This window comes from Apodemus sylvaticus, chromosome 4 (genome assembly GCF_947179515.1).
Source record: "Apodemus sylvaticus chromosome 4, mApoSyl1.1, whole genome shotgun sequence".
NCBI lineage: Eukaryota > Metazoa > Chordata > Mammalia > Rodentia > Muridae > Apodemus > Apodemus sylvaticus.
Window position 1 is genome coordinate 69,315,739 of NC_067475.1, and position 20,170 is coordinate 69,335,908.

General features: G+C 41.8%; 1 protein-coding gene across 1 annotated transcript; it reads right to left on the minus strand.

The window, feature by feature from the left end:
- Positions 1-991: 991 nt before the first annotated feature.
- On the minus strand, positions 992-18,806 carry Tdrkh (tudor and KH domain containing). The gene is made up of 14 exons (XM_052179883.1): positions 18,705-18,806; positions 9,612-9,761; positions 8,760-8,866; positions 7,879-8,068; positions 6,877-7,016; positions 6,468-6,789; positions 4,606-4,766; positions 4,298-4,470; positions 4,080-4,144; positions 3,636-3,787; positions 3,370-3,471; positions 2,657-2,753; positions 2,157-2,248; positions 992-1,997 (listed from the first exon to the last, which is right to left on the minus strand). The coding sequence occupies exons 2-13, from the start codon at positions 9,733-9,735 to the stop codon at positions 2,199-2,201; spliced, it is 1,683 nt and encodes a 560-aa protein (XP_052035843.1). The 5' UTR covers positions 9,736-9,761; positions 18,705-18,806; the 3' UTR covers positions 992-1,997; positions 2,157-2,198.
- Between the last annotated feature and the right edge of the window lie 1,364 nt (positions 18,807-20,170).

Below are 20,170 nucleotides of genomic sequence, written 5' to 3' on the forward strand. Positions count from 1 at the left end.
TGCTGAGAATAGGTGTGTACCATAATTGTACTTTTAAAAAAAATTTTAGACACGTATGTGAATGTTTTGCCTATATGTATTTACGTGCACCACATGCATACCTGTGACACACAGAGGTTAGAAAAGTCCGTTGGGACTAAATTAAAAGATGGTTGTGAGCCACCATGTGGGTGCTGAGAACTGAACCTGCGTTTTCTACAAGAGCAGACGGTTCTTAACCTCTGAGCATCTTTCCAGTCCCACACAATTGGTTTTACTAGGCTTTTACACAATGTACTGCAGGTCTTATGACCTCCATCCCTGAGGGGAAAGGAGCACCAAGGAAACTAGAGACAAAATGGCCTCTGGAGTCTGTGGTGTAGTAGCTCCAATGTCTGGCTGAACACACTTCAATGGGTTACTACAGCCAGAATCTGGAGCATGAACAGGAGCCTGTCTGGGATGCTCGAGAATCCAGCAGATGCTCAAACTGCTCGCTCCTTGATGTCTTTCTGCTAACGTGGGATGCTGTAAATGAGAGGTGCCACACCACTGAGCTACGTCTCTCGCCTCTTTTGTGAGACGGCATCTTACTAAGTTGCTCAGGCATGACCTTGGCCTCAAAGTGTAGCTGGGTATAGGCCTGGGACACCAGACATGGCTACTAACACTAGAGTTTTAAGCCCATATAAGGCATCCATGTGTTCATTTTAGATTTTCCAGTAGTTCACCTTGCCTTGTTTCCTAAAGTTCATTTGTTATATCACTGTGCATTCATATTTAATTCTAAGTACTGTCACAAGACTCAGTGGTGTCTCGCACTACTGTCAGCAATGGAAAGATGCTAGAAAGTAAGTTTATAGTGAAGACCTACTTCTAGGACCCAGATTTCTAGAATCCTAATACAGGCCTTCTCTTACAGTGTGAGTAGGTTTTGTGTACATAGCTGAAACTGGTTATGGTTCTGAGGGAATAGTGGACTTCTGCAGTGACTTTAGGGGAAGAGTGTGAATACTTGTATGGAAAGGACATTTATTTCAAGATGCCTCTGAAGCCTGGCAGTGGTGGCACATGCCTTTAATCCCAGCACTTGGGAGGCAGAGGCAGGTGGATTTCTGAGTTCAAGGCCAGCCTGGTCTACAGAGTGAGTTCCAGGACAGCCAGGGCTATACAGAGAGACCCTGACTTGAAAAACAAAACAGAACAGAACAAACAGAACAAAACAAAGCAAAACCAAGACAGCTCCGTATGTGAGGTGCTGGCAATTACTACCAAGGCTTACTCAGAAGAGACTTTACCCACAGGCCTACTTCCAAGTTGTGACTGAGTATGTGGTTTTAAATAATTTTTGAGAACTTTATTTCGCAAACAATTCCCCCAAATTATTTAAGCAGAACTATACATTCCTTCTCTCTCTAGTCGTGTGTATACATAGACATATTTGCAGTTTACAACATTTCCTGAGTTGCTTCTCCCTTCTAGTTGTATTTTAACTAAAGCACACAAAGAAATAGCTGGAGGACTGTTTCAAAACACCTATTTCCAATAACCTCGGCAACTGAGGGTGAGAGGTAGTACTCTTTTCCCCTTTTATGAGGCTTTTAAATACATTTATGCTGATTTTTGCCTTATCTCCTGACAACTGCAGTCTTCTGAGTCCACCAAATACCTCCTATAACTACAGCCACCCGATAAGGTGTTAGAAATATTCAGAATCATCACTTCCAATGCCCAAACCTTGGCTGTTTCCCAGCCTCAAAAAGAACATAGCCCAGCAGTAATGCAAATTATTACTGGCAGAGGGAACTGAACCTGATTACACAGCAGCATTCAAACATTGAAAAATAAGGGAGAGACCAGAGGAGTGAAGTGGAGAAATCTGTCTCCGTCACCATCTGTCACTTTCTGGTAGATCAATGAAACAGAAAATGGATTTGATCCACAGCAAGCCACACCACGTGAAGTAAGGGACTTCATGGGTCTCTCTATCATAGACTCCTCTCTCCTGGCACCACACCCTGCCAAAGACAGAGACAAAAAAACTTAAAAGGACTCTGAGAGCAAGTTAAACTTCATCAAAGATGACGCAGAGAAATGCACACATGTAGGAGCACAGGGAAGAGGGTGTTGTCACCCCCATTACTTTCCTGTTGCTACAGATAGATGACATCACTCACACAGCAAAGTGGATGGCTGATCCAGCAGCTGAAGGCCAGAATTCAGAATAAGTCGTCTTCAAGGTTATCATCACCAGACATTGAGGCAGCTTCTGCCAAGCAGAAATGAGGAAGTAAGATTGCCTTGTTCTAGAAGGCACTGTTAGTGAGGCTCAAGAGAAAAATGGGTGGCTGTCCTAAGAGCCAAGTGGTTTTCTGTTTGAGATAGCATCGCATGCAGTTTAGGCTGGCCTCAAACTCTATGTTGCTGAGTATGAGCATGACCTTGTGATATTCCTCCCTCCACTCACCAGTGATGGAATTATAGGTAGATGTCCCTCTCCTAAGAGTGTCATCCTCAGCTGGGAATATAATCCAGGGCTTTGTGCATCCTAGTCAAGTACTCTATCAACCAAGCACATTCCCCAGTCCCAACCAAGCTTCACTTAACCTCCCTAATCTGGACAGACTAAGAGAAGGTAATTTTCACTGATGTTGTATGAAAGTATTGCTATTTATACCTGACAAGCTGAGGCAGGATAGGGTATGTGGTATCTCTTCAGGGCTCTTTTTTGTTTCAGTGAGTATGCTTGCAAGAGAATCATCTGGTTCTGTGGCCTTAGGGCAGGGAAGAAGAGAAAAAGGAAAGAGTATCTTGACTGGTGGCCTATCATTTTGATCATAGGTATTGGTTAAAGCAGTTTTTGGCTGCTGAGAAAGACAATGCCTTTAATCACATTTTTAATCAGCCTGGAAAACAAGGTAAACCTTGAGATAGATTCCCAGCCCACGTTAAATGACTCACAATCTCCGTTAACTTCACCTTCAGGGGATCCAATGCCATTTGCCTTTGTGGGTACTCACACATCTGGCATATACTCTCACACACAGATACAGACACATACACATACACATGATTAAAAGATAGGGGCTATGGAGACAGCACAGAGGCTAACAGTATTATTCTTCCAGATGACCCAGGTTTCGTTCCCAGCACCTTCCAGAAGCTTACAACTGTGTGTTAAGTCCAGTTCCAGGGGATCCAAAACCCCTTTCTGGCTTCCTCAGGAACTACATGCATGTGGTATAAAGATACACATGTAGGCAAAACACACACATATAAAAACTCATTAAAATCTTGTAAAATTAGTAAAATATTATGGCTACACACTTTCATTGTGCCTCTATGCATTAGACTTTCCTGGAAGAAGCACCTTAAATGACAATGACTTACCATGTCCTTCAACATATCTGGGACAGTTCTGTTTTCTTCCATGTCTTCGGGAAGTTCAACTGCATATCCTTTACGAACTAGTTCTAGCCCAATATCAAGTTTCTGAAAATGGAAAATGAATGTTTTTTTGTAAGGGAGAGCAAACTTGCAATTGAAATGGGGTGAGATGGTTAGCAAATATCCCAAAGTAGAAGTGACATCAGGTAAGGGTTTCTGGGACAGAAAATATGGACAATGTAGTAAGCAGTGTATGACCCCACGCTCACCTTCCCATTGCTGGTATCATATAAATAGATCTTTGGCCAAGTTGAGATTCCAGTCTGGACATAGCTAGAAATCTTGGCCACCAGAGGCTTCCAGTCAGCACAGTGAGTGAGTCTGTCAAACTCATCTAGAGCCTCCTCTTCCCATTCTTCACCTGGAAAAAGAACATAGGTAAAAAGGGGGCTGAGTCTCCGAGCAGATAAGAGCAGGTCAGTGCTGGTAAGAATAGGAATACAGCCTGGAGGGAAACAGAAACATCCCAGGAATATACTTATGTTCTTCTCTGGTGGGTTCGCATCTGACTGCCAAGCAAGTTTCTGTGCTTTTTAGTGCTGATAAAGAAAAGGCACTCGAGTCTCCAAAACTGAAAAAGCTTGGGAATATGAGAATTCCTTTTATGTGCTGTATGAAAGTTTCTCATTTGGAGTTAAAATCAATAGGTTTACCTGAAGGGGCAATCCGTGCCAGACTGCATTCTATTGCTTGAAATGGGAGGCTTAGAAAGTCACTCCTAAAATGAAAGAAATTGAAACTTGAATCCCAGATATCACATGTCCCCTTCTAAATTCTCCTGATGATATGTGCCAATAGTTCACAACTTTATAGCTAGGAGTGAGCCAACAGTTGGGTTTCCAGCAGATTCCATATTGGCTTCTGCACCCACCTGAGAGCCCTGAGATCCTTTAGTGGACAGTCTCCATTGTCGCCAAAGTCAACAAAGTAGAGGTCCAAGTTTCCATCTTCCAAGGTTCCAAGAACCCGGGCTCGATACCAGGATCCATTTGTAGATAAAGGTGCTGCTACAATGTCTCCTACATGCACAGTCAAGTTTTCAGGCTATTTGTGGGGATAGGAAGTCAAGAGGGGTTTATTATGAAGTGGTAGTTAATAAACAGAAGAATAGAAGGAAGGGACATATTACAGTGAAAAACAATAAAGCCCCAGACTGGCTTTCTCCCTAAGGCAACTCACCAGACTATTCTCATAGTGCTGGGTCATCTCGCTGACAAGTTTATCCAATTGTAGGCTGCGGGAACCAATGATTTGGATCCAGAAGTGGTTAGGGTGTTCAGAAGCAGAAACGTAGACTTCTAGGTACTCATCAGCATGGAAACTGAAGTCAGGACTGGGAACTGAACACAGGGTAAGGATGGTGACCATATCAGTACCATCTTTGATTGGAATGGGGAAACTGCATCAGGGAGATGTAAGGCTCAAAGACCCAGTGGCTGTTTACAATTTTAGAAATGGTTAGAGACAACTTGGCAACTCATACGAAAATGTCCTGAAGATAGGTACTAAGTTATCATCTATGCCTTTCTATGTAACTAGGTTTATACTATCATTCTCCATGTACTCAAATGAGGCACCAATTATAGTGAAGGTTAAGCCTCCATCTGTTAAGTCTGGAAGGATCAATGAAAAAGCACACAGACAGCAATTCTGCTCATTTCAGATTCTATTCTACCAGGGATGTATGATGTGAACCTTGGTAAGCCCATTCATATCTTTTAGGGGCTCTGCCCTTTCCTTTTCAAGCTAGCACCTTTGCATAGGACATTTAGAAACAGTAATGAAACAGGTAACAAAAACTGGGCTGAGAATTTTTATGCAAAAAATATGCCTAGATATGAGTGTTTAGCAACAAATGGGAAATCTACAACAACCCCGAACCCACCTTCTACCCACGCTCAGAGAATACCACGAATGAGGGAACAGAAAGAATTTAAGAACCAGAGTATGAAGAGTTGTAAAATGTGCCTTTTGGATATTATAAGGTGGTTGCACACATGAACTCACAGAAGCTGTGGTTACCTGGATAAGATCAAGCCAGTTACAATCCCAGCATGGATCAGGAGGGGCTCCTGAGGTCCTATGCCTAGCTGAGGAAATATTGGCAGTTGTTGGATGCTAGGAGACGGAAAGTCACTTCTCTTTGGGAATGTAGTCACTCATAGGTTACCCAAGCCCCAGTGGATGGCCCCACACTCATACAAATATGGGTAACACTAATTGGATGTAGGGATTATAAAAAAAATGAAGTTGGGAGGAAGATGTATTAGGGGGAGTACAGGGAACTTTAGATAGCAAGAAATATTGTGTACTCATATGAAATTTCTCAAGATAAAGTAAATACATGATTTAAAATAAGTGTTTAAGAAAAAAAGTGTGGTTCAGTTAGCTAAGTACTTGCAAGCATAAGGACTGTCCCCAGCTCCCACATAAAAACCAGAGTATGGTAGCACATGCTTTTAATCCCAACCTCTGTGCCATGGAGGCACAGAGGAGGATCCCTGAGGCTCAGTCAGCCTCAGTCAGCAAGCCCTAGGTCCCAGTGAAGAGGCTTCGTCTGAAAAAAAAAGAAGGTGAATGGTTTGGGGGAGCAACACAAAAAGCCTCCGTGCACATGTATACATGCACTTGTATGGACACACACTCCATCCCATCTCTGCATGAATACACATAGGGCACAGCATATACATGCACACATATGCATGTACACACATGCACATGCACGGGGCGCATACACACACAAACATACACATAAAATATGTGTAGAAAGAGGATACAATAAAATTTAATTATTTGATGTATTACTCAGATCTGTTTCCTTTGTCAACATATTTTTGTCTTATTTTCCTTCACTAGCTGTACTCAAAATTTATTATTAATGTTTGATATTAATCTAAGTAAAATATTACCAGAAAGGCATTATCTATGATGACAGAGATGGAAATCACAAAAACAGAATTTTAATTGTTTCCTATTTTAGGCCAGTTAAATCCAGTATTCCTGTCTTTCATATGGTTAATGGGCTCCTCTTCATTACATACTTTCAAACATGGACGTCTCTGGACTGCTCTGGGCACCAGAATTCTGAAAGCTGTCATCATTAGGTTTCTCCCAGGAACCTTCTTTTGGTCCTATAACAACCATATCACCACTTCCTTTGCGGAGAGGAACTTCCAGGGGTGTAGCTGGTCCCATGCTAGAACTGGCATTTTTCCATAAAGCTGCTTCTCCAGCTCCACCAGGCTCTGTCACTTCCTCTCTTCTCACACTAATTGGCTGCTTTCGTGGGACTCTGGTTTCTGCAGAATGGGCAATTCTCTTGCGAAGTTCTTCATCTTCTGAAACTTTCTCCAGTATCAGATGCTGTGAAAACAAGAGAGGGTTACTTCTGTGTAGTCAGATACTGACAGGATGGCCAGATGGGTCACCCTTATTCTTAGGTATACTTGCCTTAGCTGCTGCCACTTCCTTCTGTGTTCCTGAGATTTTTATAAGTCGTGAGAGTAGTAACGTTCCCTCTGATTCTTTGTCGCAAGTGATTTTGGCTCCAGAAGCCTTACAGATAGAACGAATCGTCTCACCGCCTCTCCCTACATTAATACAGAAAAATCTGTCCTTTCTAGGCCAACAATTGCTATAAGAGAAATCACTGCTTTGTGCATATTACAGAAAGGAGTAGGTTCATAACCAATTTGATAGAATATAAGACAGTAAATGGGAATAATGAGATACTGAAATAACTACAAGAGAAAAAAGAATATAAGACTCCATTTAACCATTTTATTTACACTTATGCTTCAGATAGATTAACCAAGTCATTTCCACTTTCTGGCTACAAAGCAACTATACTTTATATTTTCATCTGTAAGACATATTGGTGTAGGGTGTTTTAGAATCCTGGACTGAAGACAGGACATTTGTCTCTAATAGCAGCACTAAAGAATGGGCCAGGGAAAAGCATAACATACACTCTCTGAATCACTGTTTTCAAAGGTCTAGGGTACTCTGAGGATCTCTAGGATCCCTATAAAATCCTATTTCTAAAAATTAAATTTTTATTGTTTTTTGTGTACGTGTTTGTGTGTGTGTGTGTGTACCAGAGTGTACTACAGCACATGTGTGGAGGTCAGAGGGTCACTGGGTTCTTCCCTCCCACCATGTGGGGCCCTGGAGGAACTCAGGTTATCAGGCTCAGGCAGCAGGTACCTTTATTCACTGAGCCACCTTGCTGACCACACAAGCCTGTTTGAAAGACTCTAATCACACTGCTTCTTGATTTTTTTTTTTTTTTAAAAAGACATACCAGTTCTGAAAAAAAGTAAAGTTCTGAACTAAGTGTGTTTTTTTTCTCTAAGTGAAGGGGAGGCCAGGAAAACCCTGAGAACTGTAGAAGAGACAGGCAAAGGTAAAGGATAAAGCGGACAGCAGAGAAAGTGGTCCAGCATGTGGTACCTATGATTCTGCCCACAGATCTCTGCGGGACTGAGAGCTGCTCAAACACTGGGGTGTTCTCTGTCAGGATCTGATGGATTGCTGCTTTGGCTTTGCACACCTGAACAGGAAAACCACTGATAAGCAGCACTCGCTCATCACCTACATCCTCTGTGTCCACATCAATCCGAGCGCCTGTCTGTTTCCGCAACTGTAGAGAGAAAGAGGCATACATTTTAAAGAACTTCAATTTGGGACTAGCTAAGGACACTCCATCAAACTCTGGGAAGACAGGTGGAGCTGTCCATAAGCTTCAGCTAAATCAAGAGACTACTAATGGCTTTCATTTATTTGTATTTATAAATTAATATTAGTGACAAAGGTAACCCAAATAGTTAATTTAAAATCATTTCTCTCTGTGATTAAATCTGGTTGCTCTCTAATTTTGTTTGGATTAGCAAACAAAGATATCCTCTCCCCTCTCTGTGGAACCAATCTCAATCCTCCCAATGCTAGTAAGTACTTTACCAATAACCCACATTCCCAGCAAAAATATTTTGCTTTCTTGACATTTCAGTTGAACAACGGAAGACAGAAGAATATGTAGGCAGCAATTTGTTTTTGTCATTTAATGGAAGCTCATTAAGTATCTAATAAAATATTCATGCTATATCAAGTTAAGAATCATTCAATCAAATACCATTTCAAGTTCAGTCATCTACCATCTGAGGAGTTCTCATTTTTAAAAGGAAAACATTGCAGTTAGTTTAGTAAGTCCCTGTATTTTTTTCTTTTAAAAATATGTGTATTATGGGTGTTTTGTAAAATGTGGTCAGAGGAAGGAAACAAGGATTCAATAGATTTGATGCCTGGGAAAACTATTAGCCTGCTCACACACTTACCTGTTTAATATTGGCTCCTTGTCGACCAATAATGAGCTTCACAGCCTCCTGGGGAACTCGCATCTCTATCTCAATGTCATCTTCTCCAACAAATGTCAATCTCTCTTCTGTGCAGACCAAGACAAACCAGACTTAAATATGCTAAAGCTGCTACTATCCCTCCATTGAATCAGGCTGTTAGAGACTCTATTCTAAGAGACAAACTGTGGCTTTTAATCAAAATGAAAGACATAGCAACTGAGTGTGAATTACAAAGTCCCAAAAGACCAGTGCTGGGGATGGGTGTATAGCTTAGAGGGAAGGGTACAGTGCATACAGAGAAAAAATTTCATTCCCCAGCCTTCTACCTGTCCTCCTCCAAAGACCATTTGGCATTTTCTTTGGGATACTATTTCAGATGTTAATATGGGAAAAGAAGATTGCGGAGAATAAAAGTTGTGAGCTTTTAGGATGCTACTCAGACATGACTTTTATAGGCCAGTAAAGGCTAGGAGTTTTCTGAGGCTTTCATTAGTCTAAAAATGTATTTTTATACTAGTCCGTTCTTTGAAACCTGTTCTCTAGGTCCAGATGCTGCCTATAATCTGACAGTTGGAGAGAAGAAGCAGAATGAGTGTATATTTAAAAATCATATAGTTGGTTTTGTATTGGGAAGAGTCAACGACATCATGAGTTCTCTTTATAAACTAGCTTTCTAATAACAGAAAGAAATTACTTTTTTCAGGTTTCTCACAGAAAACCAGTTATATTTTAACAAACAGTACTGTTGTGGCAAGTTGAGCTTTCATTTCAACTTAACAAAGGGGCCATCCACTGCATATCACTGCAAATACTACGTGGCTCACCACATACCTCTACTTTCCCTGTATCGACGATATAGGATGTAGGCAACTGTTGCACTTGCTGGAATTCCAAGGCCCAGGGCTATTTTCTGAATTGTGGACAGGTTTGTCCATGAAGTTCTTTCGGTGGACATTTTCTGCTGTACTCTGACCTAACATCCTGAAACAAACAATCAAGTCGGTTTTTTTGGCCACTTGTCTTGTTGGGAGAGAGAAATGAGAACACATTACATTGAAAAACAAAAATAAACATAAAACTCCAGTAAGCCAGGTGGTGGTGTTGCATGCCTTTAATTCTAGCACTTGGGAGGCAGAGGCAGATGGATTTCTTGAGTTTGAAGTTAGACTGCTCTACAGAGCAGGTTCCAGGACAGCCAGGGCTACACATAGAGAAACCCTGTCTCAAAAACAACAACAAACAGAATAAAAGAAAGAAAGGAAGAAAAACACCACTGCCCATTTCAAAAGCCCCAGTTTAAAAAAATCTATTTCCTGGGAAAAGTTTCAGGGGACTTTTAAAAATGTTAGCTAAGGTACACGATACAACATAGACACACATTTCACTTTTTGTCTGAAGGAGAACTATATATTAAATTATTTTTAAATACAAAGAAATAAAAAAATAAAAGTTAAAAAAACCACATATAGTAGAGAGCAGGATGTTCATCTTTAGGTTAGGGCATTTGTGGTGTTAAGCAGCTGAGAATGAATTAAAAATGGGTGATGTTAAGAAAGACCAGAAGTTTCTGTTCCCAAGCGTGCCCAGTGCCACACTGTGGAACGGGAGGCAAGCATGAGACTGGGCCAAACTGCCATGTCTGTCTGGGCTGCAGGTTGGGCTGCTGGAGTCTCTTACACAGATGCCAACAGGAACAAAGGCATCACCTGGGGAAATAATACATGATGGAGTATTTGGAGAATCCCAAAAAGTACATCCGTGGATGGGAGAATCTTCACTGGAATTAAGAAGGGAGAAAGGGCAGACCTAATAGCTTATCTTAAAAAGGCTATTAATGAGTCATTCCACTGGCTTATTACAAAACAAATGTTTCATGGCTTTTAATGTGTACCATAATTTAATTCATACACCATAACACAGATCGTAATTACAGATAGTATGTAACAATGTTCTTACCAGACAGTTTACTAATTTAAGTAAAAGTAACTTGTAGTAAACTAAAAGTTACCTTTTTAAAAATAACACTTCCAGATGCATAAATACTACCACTGCTTTTTTTTCTCAAGATAGGATTGGACTTAATTAGTAATGTTCACTGTACCACAAAGATGGATGCATCGCCTACTGAATGGTTTTATATTTAGAATTATTTAACTGGGCATATGAATATGTTTAAACACTGGGGAAACTGACTGTCTTAGAACCAAGCAAATGACAACTGTATTTAGGTTTGCGTTCACCTGCCTGTTTCAGGCAGCGGCTAAACACCAGGAGGCAACTGTTTGTGATGCTGATTTTATTAAAATTTCCTGTCAAAGGATACTGCTCTTTAGTACTAGAAAAGCATTTAGTGTGGTTTATGTACAATAGCAAATAGAATATTTAGCACTGAAAAAAACCCCATATATAGTTAGATTTCATATTGAACTACTTAAAATTCCTTAATATTTTCGCGCCTTCTAGAAACTGGTCTGCAAGGAGAGCCATTTTATATATTATGTCCGGTCAAGGTCTTGGCATTTTTTTTTTTTTGAGGTAGTCTTTGTTTCGCTTCATTGCATCTGATTTCGATTTCTTTGTCATCTTCCTCCTCCTCCCTTTACTCCTTCTTCTTTCTCCTCCTCTCCCTCTAAAAGATTTATTTAGTTTTATTTTGTGTTCATCTGAGAGCCTCCATGTTTGTGTACCATGTGAGTATAAGTGCCTGTCTATAGTGCTCACAGGGGTGTCTGATCTCTTGGAACTGGCATTACAGTTGGTTGGTAGGTGCTGGAAACTTATCCCTGGTTCTCCCCAAAAGCAACAAGTGCTCTTAACCACTGAGCCATCTTTTTGGCCATCATCTGCCTTCTTTTTACTATACAACCAGGAGTAAAATGGAGCTCTACTAAGCTTCTTCACCAAAACTTCCCAGGTTAACCCAGATGACCTGTATGAAGCCTTACAACTCTGCAACAGTAGCTAAGGCAGCTACTCCTTACAGAAGTCCCTCCTTCCTTTCTACACCCCTTTCTTTGGGTTCTTACCTTGGTTTCCAGTTTAGCAGGGTCTTTCTGAGTGTGGGGCTTGTGTCATTCAGGGCCTTCTGTACATTGCTAATGTTACTGCTCTCTTTAGGCAACTTCACTGACATCTGTAGCTTCAATTTAGCTACAGCTTAAAAATTCCCACAGTGCCTCACATGCCTTACATGCCTCACTTCAGAGGCACATCCGATCTCATTTAGCTTTATTAGTTTTGCTATGAATCTGACTGTACTTCACTTTGCTGCCCAGAAAATACCTCCCCCAATGCAATTTCTTATCCCACATGTCTAAACTCTTATAATTGCTTCAGAGTATCTCAATTTTCTAATGCTTCCTTCTCCATCCCACCCTTTCATTCTTTTCTTTTTAGACAGCGTTTCATGTAGCTAAAGTTGGCCTTGCACTTTTTAAAAAAATATTTTAATTATATGTGTGCATGTATCCAAGGAGGTCATAAACATTGGATCCTCTGTAGGTGGAGTTTCAGGCAGTTTTGAGGTGCCTGATGTGAGTATTGGGAACCAAACTTGGGTCTTAACTGCTGAGCCATCTCTTCAGCCCCACAACACTCTCCTTTCTTAAAGAAACTCCATTTTGAGTCTTATTTCCCCCAACTGCTTCCCACCTTGTTTTTGTTTTCTCTTCTTGAATACCCTCCCATTGCTCATCAAGGTCACCAGCAACTGTACTGCTAAATCCAAAGATCAATTTTCAGTTCTTATATTATCTGACTTTGCCACAATATCTAGTATAGCTCATGATATCCTCTTTTCTTTGTCCTTTCCCCCCTCAGGAACTCATAGATGGTAGACAGTGGTCCTTATAAGCCACCCATCCCCCTTCTTTCTTTCTCCTTCCTTCCATATGTAGGGTGAATGTTCTACTACTGAGCTATATCCCCAATCTCACGTCTTTGTTGACCCTGGTCTCTCTGTAGCCCAGCTTGGTCTTGAATTTGAGGTACTTCCTGCCTCAGTCTCTCAACTGCTGCAATTACAGGTATGCAGCATGTTCATGCCTTACAGCCTTTAAAATATTTTGAAAGGGGTTGTAGCTGGTCTTTGCTACTTTGTGAGGTATTTTCCCTACCCTTTATTGCTCCGCACTGTTTCACCCCCTATCACTAGATAGTAAAGAAATAAGGATAGACTGGAAAGGGGAGAGAGGGAGAGGGGGTAGGAAAGGGAGAGAAGGGAAGAGCAGAGAAGAGGGAGGGAAAGGAAGAAGAGGGAGAAAAATTCCTGAATCTAATTTCTCTAATTTCTTTTGTTTCTTTGATTACTACAAACTGCAAGCAGCCCCCTTGAACAACCAAAACCTACCAAACCCATCTCTAGAGGACCTAGCATTATATACCCTCTGAAAATTTCCCAGAATTCCAAATGTCACATAATGGCAGAAACTATCTGTAGCTGGCAAAACCATGCCTCTGCTAGAGCATGAGGCAAATTGTAGTCAGCTGCTTGGAAGCAGCCCTATATCCTCACATCTAGGGTTAAAAATGAAAGTATAAGGCTGGGCAGTGGTGCATGCCTTTAATCCCAGCACTTGGGAGGCAGAAGCAGGCAGATTTCTGAGTTCGAGGCCAGCCTAGTCTACAGAGTGAGTTCCAGGACAGCCAGGGTTACTCAGAGAAACCCTGTCTTGAACCCCCCACCCAAATGAAAGCATATTCTGCTTTTTAAAAAGATACCAGTATTCCAGAATTGTCACTACAGGCTCTCGCAAAGTTATCCAAATTGGCCTTCAACTCAAACTCATTCTGTAGCCCAGTGAAGTCTTGAATGTATACTATCTCCACCTCCCAAACAGCTGGAATTATGGACCTATACCACTAGGCCTGTAATATCCTCTTTTCTAAAATATTTGCTTCATTTGGATTTCCAATACTATAAACTTTTGGTTTTTAATTTCATTTCTGGTTGTATATCAAGTTTTGCTCAGCAGTTCCTTCTCTGACTACCTGTCTTTCAACCTCTAAATACTGGAGTGTCCCAGTAACCCATCTTTCCCCAATTCTGTGTTCTACCTCACTTTCTGGGTGATCTCATAAAGTTTCATTAATGGCTTTAAATTCCATCTATGGTCTGATAATGCCCCAGTTTGTAGATCTACTTAGAAATTTCCTCCTAAACTATGGTTTTGTATCAAATCACTTTTTTTTCTTTTTCTTTTCTATGTTTTTAAGGCAGGGTTTTACTAGGTAGTTGGCACAGTACTAAGTAGCTGAGGATGGGTTTGTGATCCTCCTATCTCAGCATCCTAAGTGGATAGGTTATCTGCCACCACACCTAGCTGTCAGTAACATTTATTCACTCTACTATGATGACATTTTACTCTACTGTTCTATAACACTGTATGAGGCTGGGATGTAGCTCAGTGGTACACAGTACTTCTCTAGAATTTCAAGGCCCACAGTTCAGTTCTCAGCACCATGATGTGTGTGGAATTATACTTATATTAATACAATTGCTTAATTATATCACCATATTTGCCATCATCTTTTCAGCTTATCCTCAAAGGCAGAAAGCTTCAAGTAATGTTTCCTCTCAAAACATCCCAGTAGTTTTCCATATCATTATGATTAAAAGTTATTTAATGACTTGCAAGATTATTTCTCATCTCTACATAAGAATGTAAATTCCTCAAGGGTACACATTTTCTTTCCTTCTTCAGTGCTTAGCATACAATAACCAACCAACATTTATTGAATGAATACAATTAAATTTTTTTTAATGTGGCTCTCAGCTACATAAATTCCTTAATGGGATGAAAGATAGGTTGTGATCTGATCTTTGCTTGACATCTTCATAGCCTCATATTCTTACTCTTTGCTATGAAAATAGGATCTATTTCCATATATTGCTCTGACACACCTGTGTTTTTTTAGTCTTCTTAGCCTCACCAGTGACCCCGTCAAAGTTTTATTCTTTCAAGTCTCACCTTTAATATTACCTCTTCTGAAGCCTCAGGGGTTCCTAGTACTGACTGATGTAGGTCACACTACTTCACCTATAGTACTTGTGTTATCCTGCTTCCTCTAATTACTGGCTTTACCAGTGCAATTTAAGCAAAGTAAGCACTGCCATGTGCTAGATACTACTGTGGTACTAGGAACACAAAGATTAAAAAATAAGTGAGCTGAGTATCTACTATCTCAGTCACTTTATATACATTATTTGATATTAATATAGCCATTAAGGTAGGAAATTATTACCTCATTTTTACAAAGGTACACATCTACCTGAAGTTTATTTAACTAATCACCTAAAATTTGAGTTATTTGCTCATGAAAAGTCTTGTTAAGTGATTTCAGAAGATTCTTAAATTTCCTTTTACTTAAACTTTCAGGGTAATAGTATATAATTCCTTATTTTGATCAATTCCAATTCAAAAATTAATAAAAACTTGTAGAAAACATTACAGATGATAAAAATTAAACAATGTCCACTCTAGATATTATGATATAGTAGTACAAAATATAATGTGTCCAGGCAAGGTGGCACACTCCTGTAATCCTAACACTTGGGAGTCTGAGGCAGAATGACTGCCAGTTGAATATCAGTCAGGGCTATACAGGAAGGCTCTGCCTTGAAGAAAACTAAACCCAAACACTGTGTGGGGTGTGTGTGTGTGTGCTCGCGCACGCGCGCGCATTTGTGTGTGTTTTGAGACAGGGGTCTCACTATATAGCCTTGACTGGCCTGGAATTCACTATGTAAACCAGGCTGCTCTAGAACTAAGAGACCCATCTGCTTCTGCCTCTGGGTGCTGGAGTTAAAGGTGTGTGCCACTGTACCAGGCCAAAATGTAGTTTTCAATGAAAACTGTTGAAGCATGAGTAAGTATAATTTGCTATAATCTGCTTCCAGGTATAAAAATTCAACCCAGATAATAATAAAAATACTAGGTTGGGGAAATGCCATAAGCCCCCAAACCAGAGTCTGGATTCCCAAAACCATGTGAACTCAAGTGATGGCTATCTTCAATATTATGCCTCACAGGCAAAGACTGGATTCCTAGGATTAACTGGCTAGTTAGACTAGACAGAATTGGTGAGCTCTGGGTTTAGTGAGGGACCCTGTCTCAATAAATAAAACAGAGAAATTGAGGAAGACACTTGGTGTCAATTTTAGGATTTCACAAGCACTAGTATCTACACATATACATGTGCCCATGAACATATGAACATGCATACAGATGTTGCACATACAAAATTAAAATGTCTTCATTTTACTTCAACTTTAAAAAATATTTTTTGTTCTAAGTAAGATTAAAATCATACTCATCAGTACAGAACCTACTTTGCAATAAAACTGATATAAATGTGCTCCCCCTAAAAGCTTAGAAGAAAAACAATCAAGAAAGAGACTAAAGCTGGGTGTGGCGGCACACGCCTTTAATCCCAGCACTTGGGAGGCAGAGGCAGGTGGAGTTTGAGGCCAGCCTGGTCTACAGAGAGAGTTCCAGGATAGCAAGGGCTACACAGAGAAACCCTGTCTTGAAAAACAAAAAAAAAATTTAAGAAAGAAAGAGACTAGTATGGAAATCTCACTCCCAGGAGCAGATACAAACTGGTGAAGAGATTACAGGTAGATTTTTATTTTTCTACTAGTATCACAATTTGCATCTGGAGGTGTAGCTTAATAGTAGAATCCCATGTCCATGTCTTAAGGTTCCAAACTCCAGCACCCCTACAACGACCACAGTAGCTTGTATAAACACTTGCATGTGGTCTTACAGAGGTCCCTAATTTGACCCCCACACCCTCATCAGGTAACTCCAACTCCAGGAGATCTGACACCTTTTCGGGCCTCCATAGTCATCCACACATATACATAAAAGTAAATTAATCTTAGAGGAAAAGATACAGTATATTTATCTCTTGCCAATTTACTCAAATTAATAAATATGGAGTTCCAAACATAGCAGACAAGGAAAACTTAGCTGCTTTCAAGAACCTTTTGGATGACAAGGGGGCATGTATACCTTAGAGGAAAATCAAAGTGAATCTAGCTCTATGTATTTCCTGGTCTCTCTTTATGCTACATTGGATCTCATAATTCATGTTGCATGGCATAGAAATCAATTTTCGAACTGAGCTAGATCATAAAAGATTATTTTGTGCCATTCATGTTACAACTGGGGAAACTGAGGCTTATAAATATAAAAAGATTTTCCTAAGATCACATAACTAGCCCACCAAATATGCAAGGGAAATAACTGTTCTGAAAGTCAATCATGATAGTGTCTCTTTATAGAGGCCCACAGCACTAGTTTTTCAGTCTTGAAACTATCAGAATCATAGTCAAAAATATCTGATTTTTCTGAATCTGAATACAAAGTTCCTAAATCCTGACTTTCACAGTATCCCAAACTTACTTTCACAGCACATGTCAGGCTGTTTTAAAATTGCATTTAATTAATTATGTCCATGCAAGTGTGTGTTCTGGCATGAATACAGAGGTTGAAGAACAACATTTGGGAATCAGTTCTCTTGACAACTGTGTGTCAAGATAGAAGTGTGACAATTTTGTGGGGTTGGAACTCTCTTAGTCTCAATCACCATTTTTGGCGACTGATTTCATCAAGCTTCCCTTTGCTGCATTAACCATCTTTTTTTTTTTTTTTGCATTAACCATCTTATTGGCCCCTGTAATTCTTGATTAATGACTCTGTTATGAGAATATGAACTGAAAGCAGTAACAGACCAAAAGATTTTGAGCATGTATCAATAATAGAAAAACCAGGGTAAGAATTGGTAGTACAAATACCAAAGACCTAGCAATTGATTTATGGGAAAGCAGAGGGCAAAGACAAGGAGTTAGTTATAAGGTTTCTGAATGGGACACCTGGTAGACAGTTATGTCAGAAAACACTGATGATTTTTGTGGAGGGAGTATATGTCACAGGGTAAATGCCTGCGACAAGGAAAGGTTTGCTGGGTGATATCCACTTGAACCAACAGGCAAATCTAACTTCAGATATTACGAGTAAATTTGTGCTAAATGAGCTACCAAGTGATAATATCTTAAGGGGGTAGGCTAGTGAACTCAAATCAGGCAAAGCAATCAGGATTTCACTTAAAACACCAGTGAGGTCTGAGCCTGGTGTGACAGCACATGCATAGAACCCCAACAGAGAGGAGGTGGAGGCAGAAAGAACTAGAGCCCAAATTCATCCATAACAAGTATATGGCCACCGTGGGTGACATGAAATCCTGTCTGGGAGTGGTGATGGTGAGGAAGCCAGGTGTCCAATCCCCTAAATACCAGTACCTGAAAGGTGGAGGTAGAAGGATCAGCCGTTTAAGGATGGCTACAGGACAAGTTCTTGCCCAATCTGGGTAGACTATAAGACATGATGTCTCAAAAACCAACCAATCAACCAACCAACCAGAAAGGAGGACTGATGGAAAAACAATCAATCCGATCTAGAGTGTTGAGGTGCTGGCCTGTACTGTACTTCCACCTCTCCAGAGGCAAAGGCTGGAGGATTTCGAGTTCTATACCAGCTTGTTACAGATCCTGTCACTAAAAGATAACAAAACATCCTGCGGCTACAAACAGCCACAGGACTAAGTTGAGAAAGGTAAAAGGCAAATTAATAGAAGGCCCCTCGCTTCAGAGAGAGCCGGTCTAGGAGTGCAGTCGTGGACTGTCTGTCCTATCAACCCTGGGGCCCAGCTCCCCGGCCCAGGGCCCTTGTTCTGAGGAGTCTGGTTATTAGCGCCCAGCACAGCTGCCCTAGGCAGTGATCCGCGAGGGCCTCGCCCCGCGCCCCCGAGTGTCCCACGCCCCCCGACCCTTAGTCCCGTGCTCCAGCCTTCCAATAGCCGGGGTCCTCACAGCTCTGCTTCTCCCACACCCCAAACTCCCCTCTCGCGCCCCGCCTTTACCGCTCCTCCAGAGCTGCGCGCTGTGCGCTGTGCGCTTCGCCTCGCACCTCACCCACACCACCGCCGCCCCGTCGCTCCCTCGGCGCAGCCGCCTAGCGGGCCGCTTTTCTGCAGCCTCTTGCCCCGCCCCAGCGGCGCGACCTCACCAATCAACGCTCGCTTCGAAGTTTGACCAATCGCGCTCCTCCGCCGCAGCCAATCCGTCTGCGGGCTGCCGTGAGCGACGTGGCTGATGCGTGCTGAGGTCCAATTACCCGGATGAAAGTCCTAGCCGCCCACGTCTGCAGCCAGTTAGAGCCCGGGGAAGCCGCCGCTGCTGATGGAGCTTGCACCTGCTGAGAATTAAATAGCCAATTAGAGGCTTCTGGAGTCCTCGGTCCTCCGGGGCTGGAGGAGGAGGTTGTGCGGCCTTAAGTCGCGAGGGACTTCGGCGCTCCGAGGCTGGGGGCGGGGGATGGGCCACTCGTGGGTGTCCCGGGTCCTACGGAGTCACTCTACGGCCAGCGGCCTTGGGGGAAGCCGCCTCCCGATCGCGGCGCCACTTTATCTGTTAAGAATTTCTGCCGGGATCGTGCCCCCACCCCCATCTTGGCCCGGGGACAGGAAAGCAACTGTGTGAAAGGGGGCGGGCGCTGCACCCGCCACGTGGACCGAGAGTCACCGTGGCCACCACCCGGGTAAGGCGGCTGCGGGAGGAGCGCGCCCGCGGGCCCCCAGCCCCAGCCCCAGCCCTGGCCCGGGCCGTGGACCTGCGGAAGGGGGAGGATTTGGCAGGCAGCGGTTTGCTTGAAAATCTGAATTCCAGCCGCCGCCTTGGTCGTTTCCGAACCGTTAGGAACGGTTGGCCCTGGCACCACCTTCACTCTGCGGCGAGGGCACAGTCGCTCCGCGTCTCCAGGAGATCTTTTGTGCTGGCGCATGACGAACACTCATTAAACATTTGTTGAATGAACACAACATTGTGTCGGGTCATTCAGATGTCTTTGGGTCAGTTTCCTCTTTTATTATTATTACTACTGTTATTTTAGAGACGGGTCCTCAAAGTCTGTTTGCTTAGGATTTTGAGTGCCCCCGGGTCCTACGGAGTCACTGGGGCTTACAAACATGCTCGGCTTCTAATCATCCAAAAAAATATATTTGGATAAAGAATACATGTCCCTTCAAGAAGATTCACAAGTAACAAAAGATTATTGAAGAAAATGACCCTTCAGAGGCAACCAGTTTCTTGGGAAATTTTTCACAAGCCATTCCACACTTAAAATACATGTAAATGTATTTTTACACAGCTGAAAACATGCTAAACATAAAATTTTATAACTTCCTTTTTATATATGTTTTCAAAGCTTTTCAAAGCAACATACCTTTCTGACTCTTAGTTAAATCTCAAGATATGACATGGATGTAGAAAATGTATTTAACCAGAACTTTTTAACATTTTTACTTTGAAGCATACTTCACTTTGCACT

Excerpts from the sequence above, each read along its gene's own strand:
- Tdrkh (XM_052179883.1), bottom strand. The coding sequence starts at position 9,735 with ATGTCCACCGAAAGAACTTCATGGACAAACCTGTCCACAATTCAGAAA. Across the intron at positions 8,867-9,611 it reads TCGATACAGGGAAAGTAGAG|AAGAGAGATTGACATTTGTT; the intron begins GTATGTGGTGAG and ends TGGTCTGCACAG. Across the intron at positions 4,471-4,605 it reads AGCACTATGAGAATAGTCTG|CCTGAAAACTTGACTGTGCA; the intron begins GTGAGTTGCCTT and ends CCCCACAAATAG.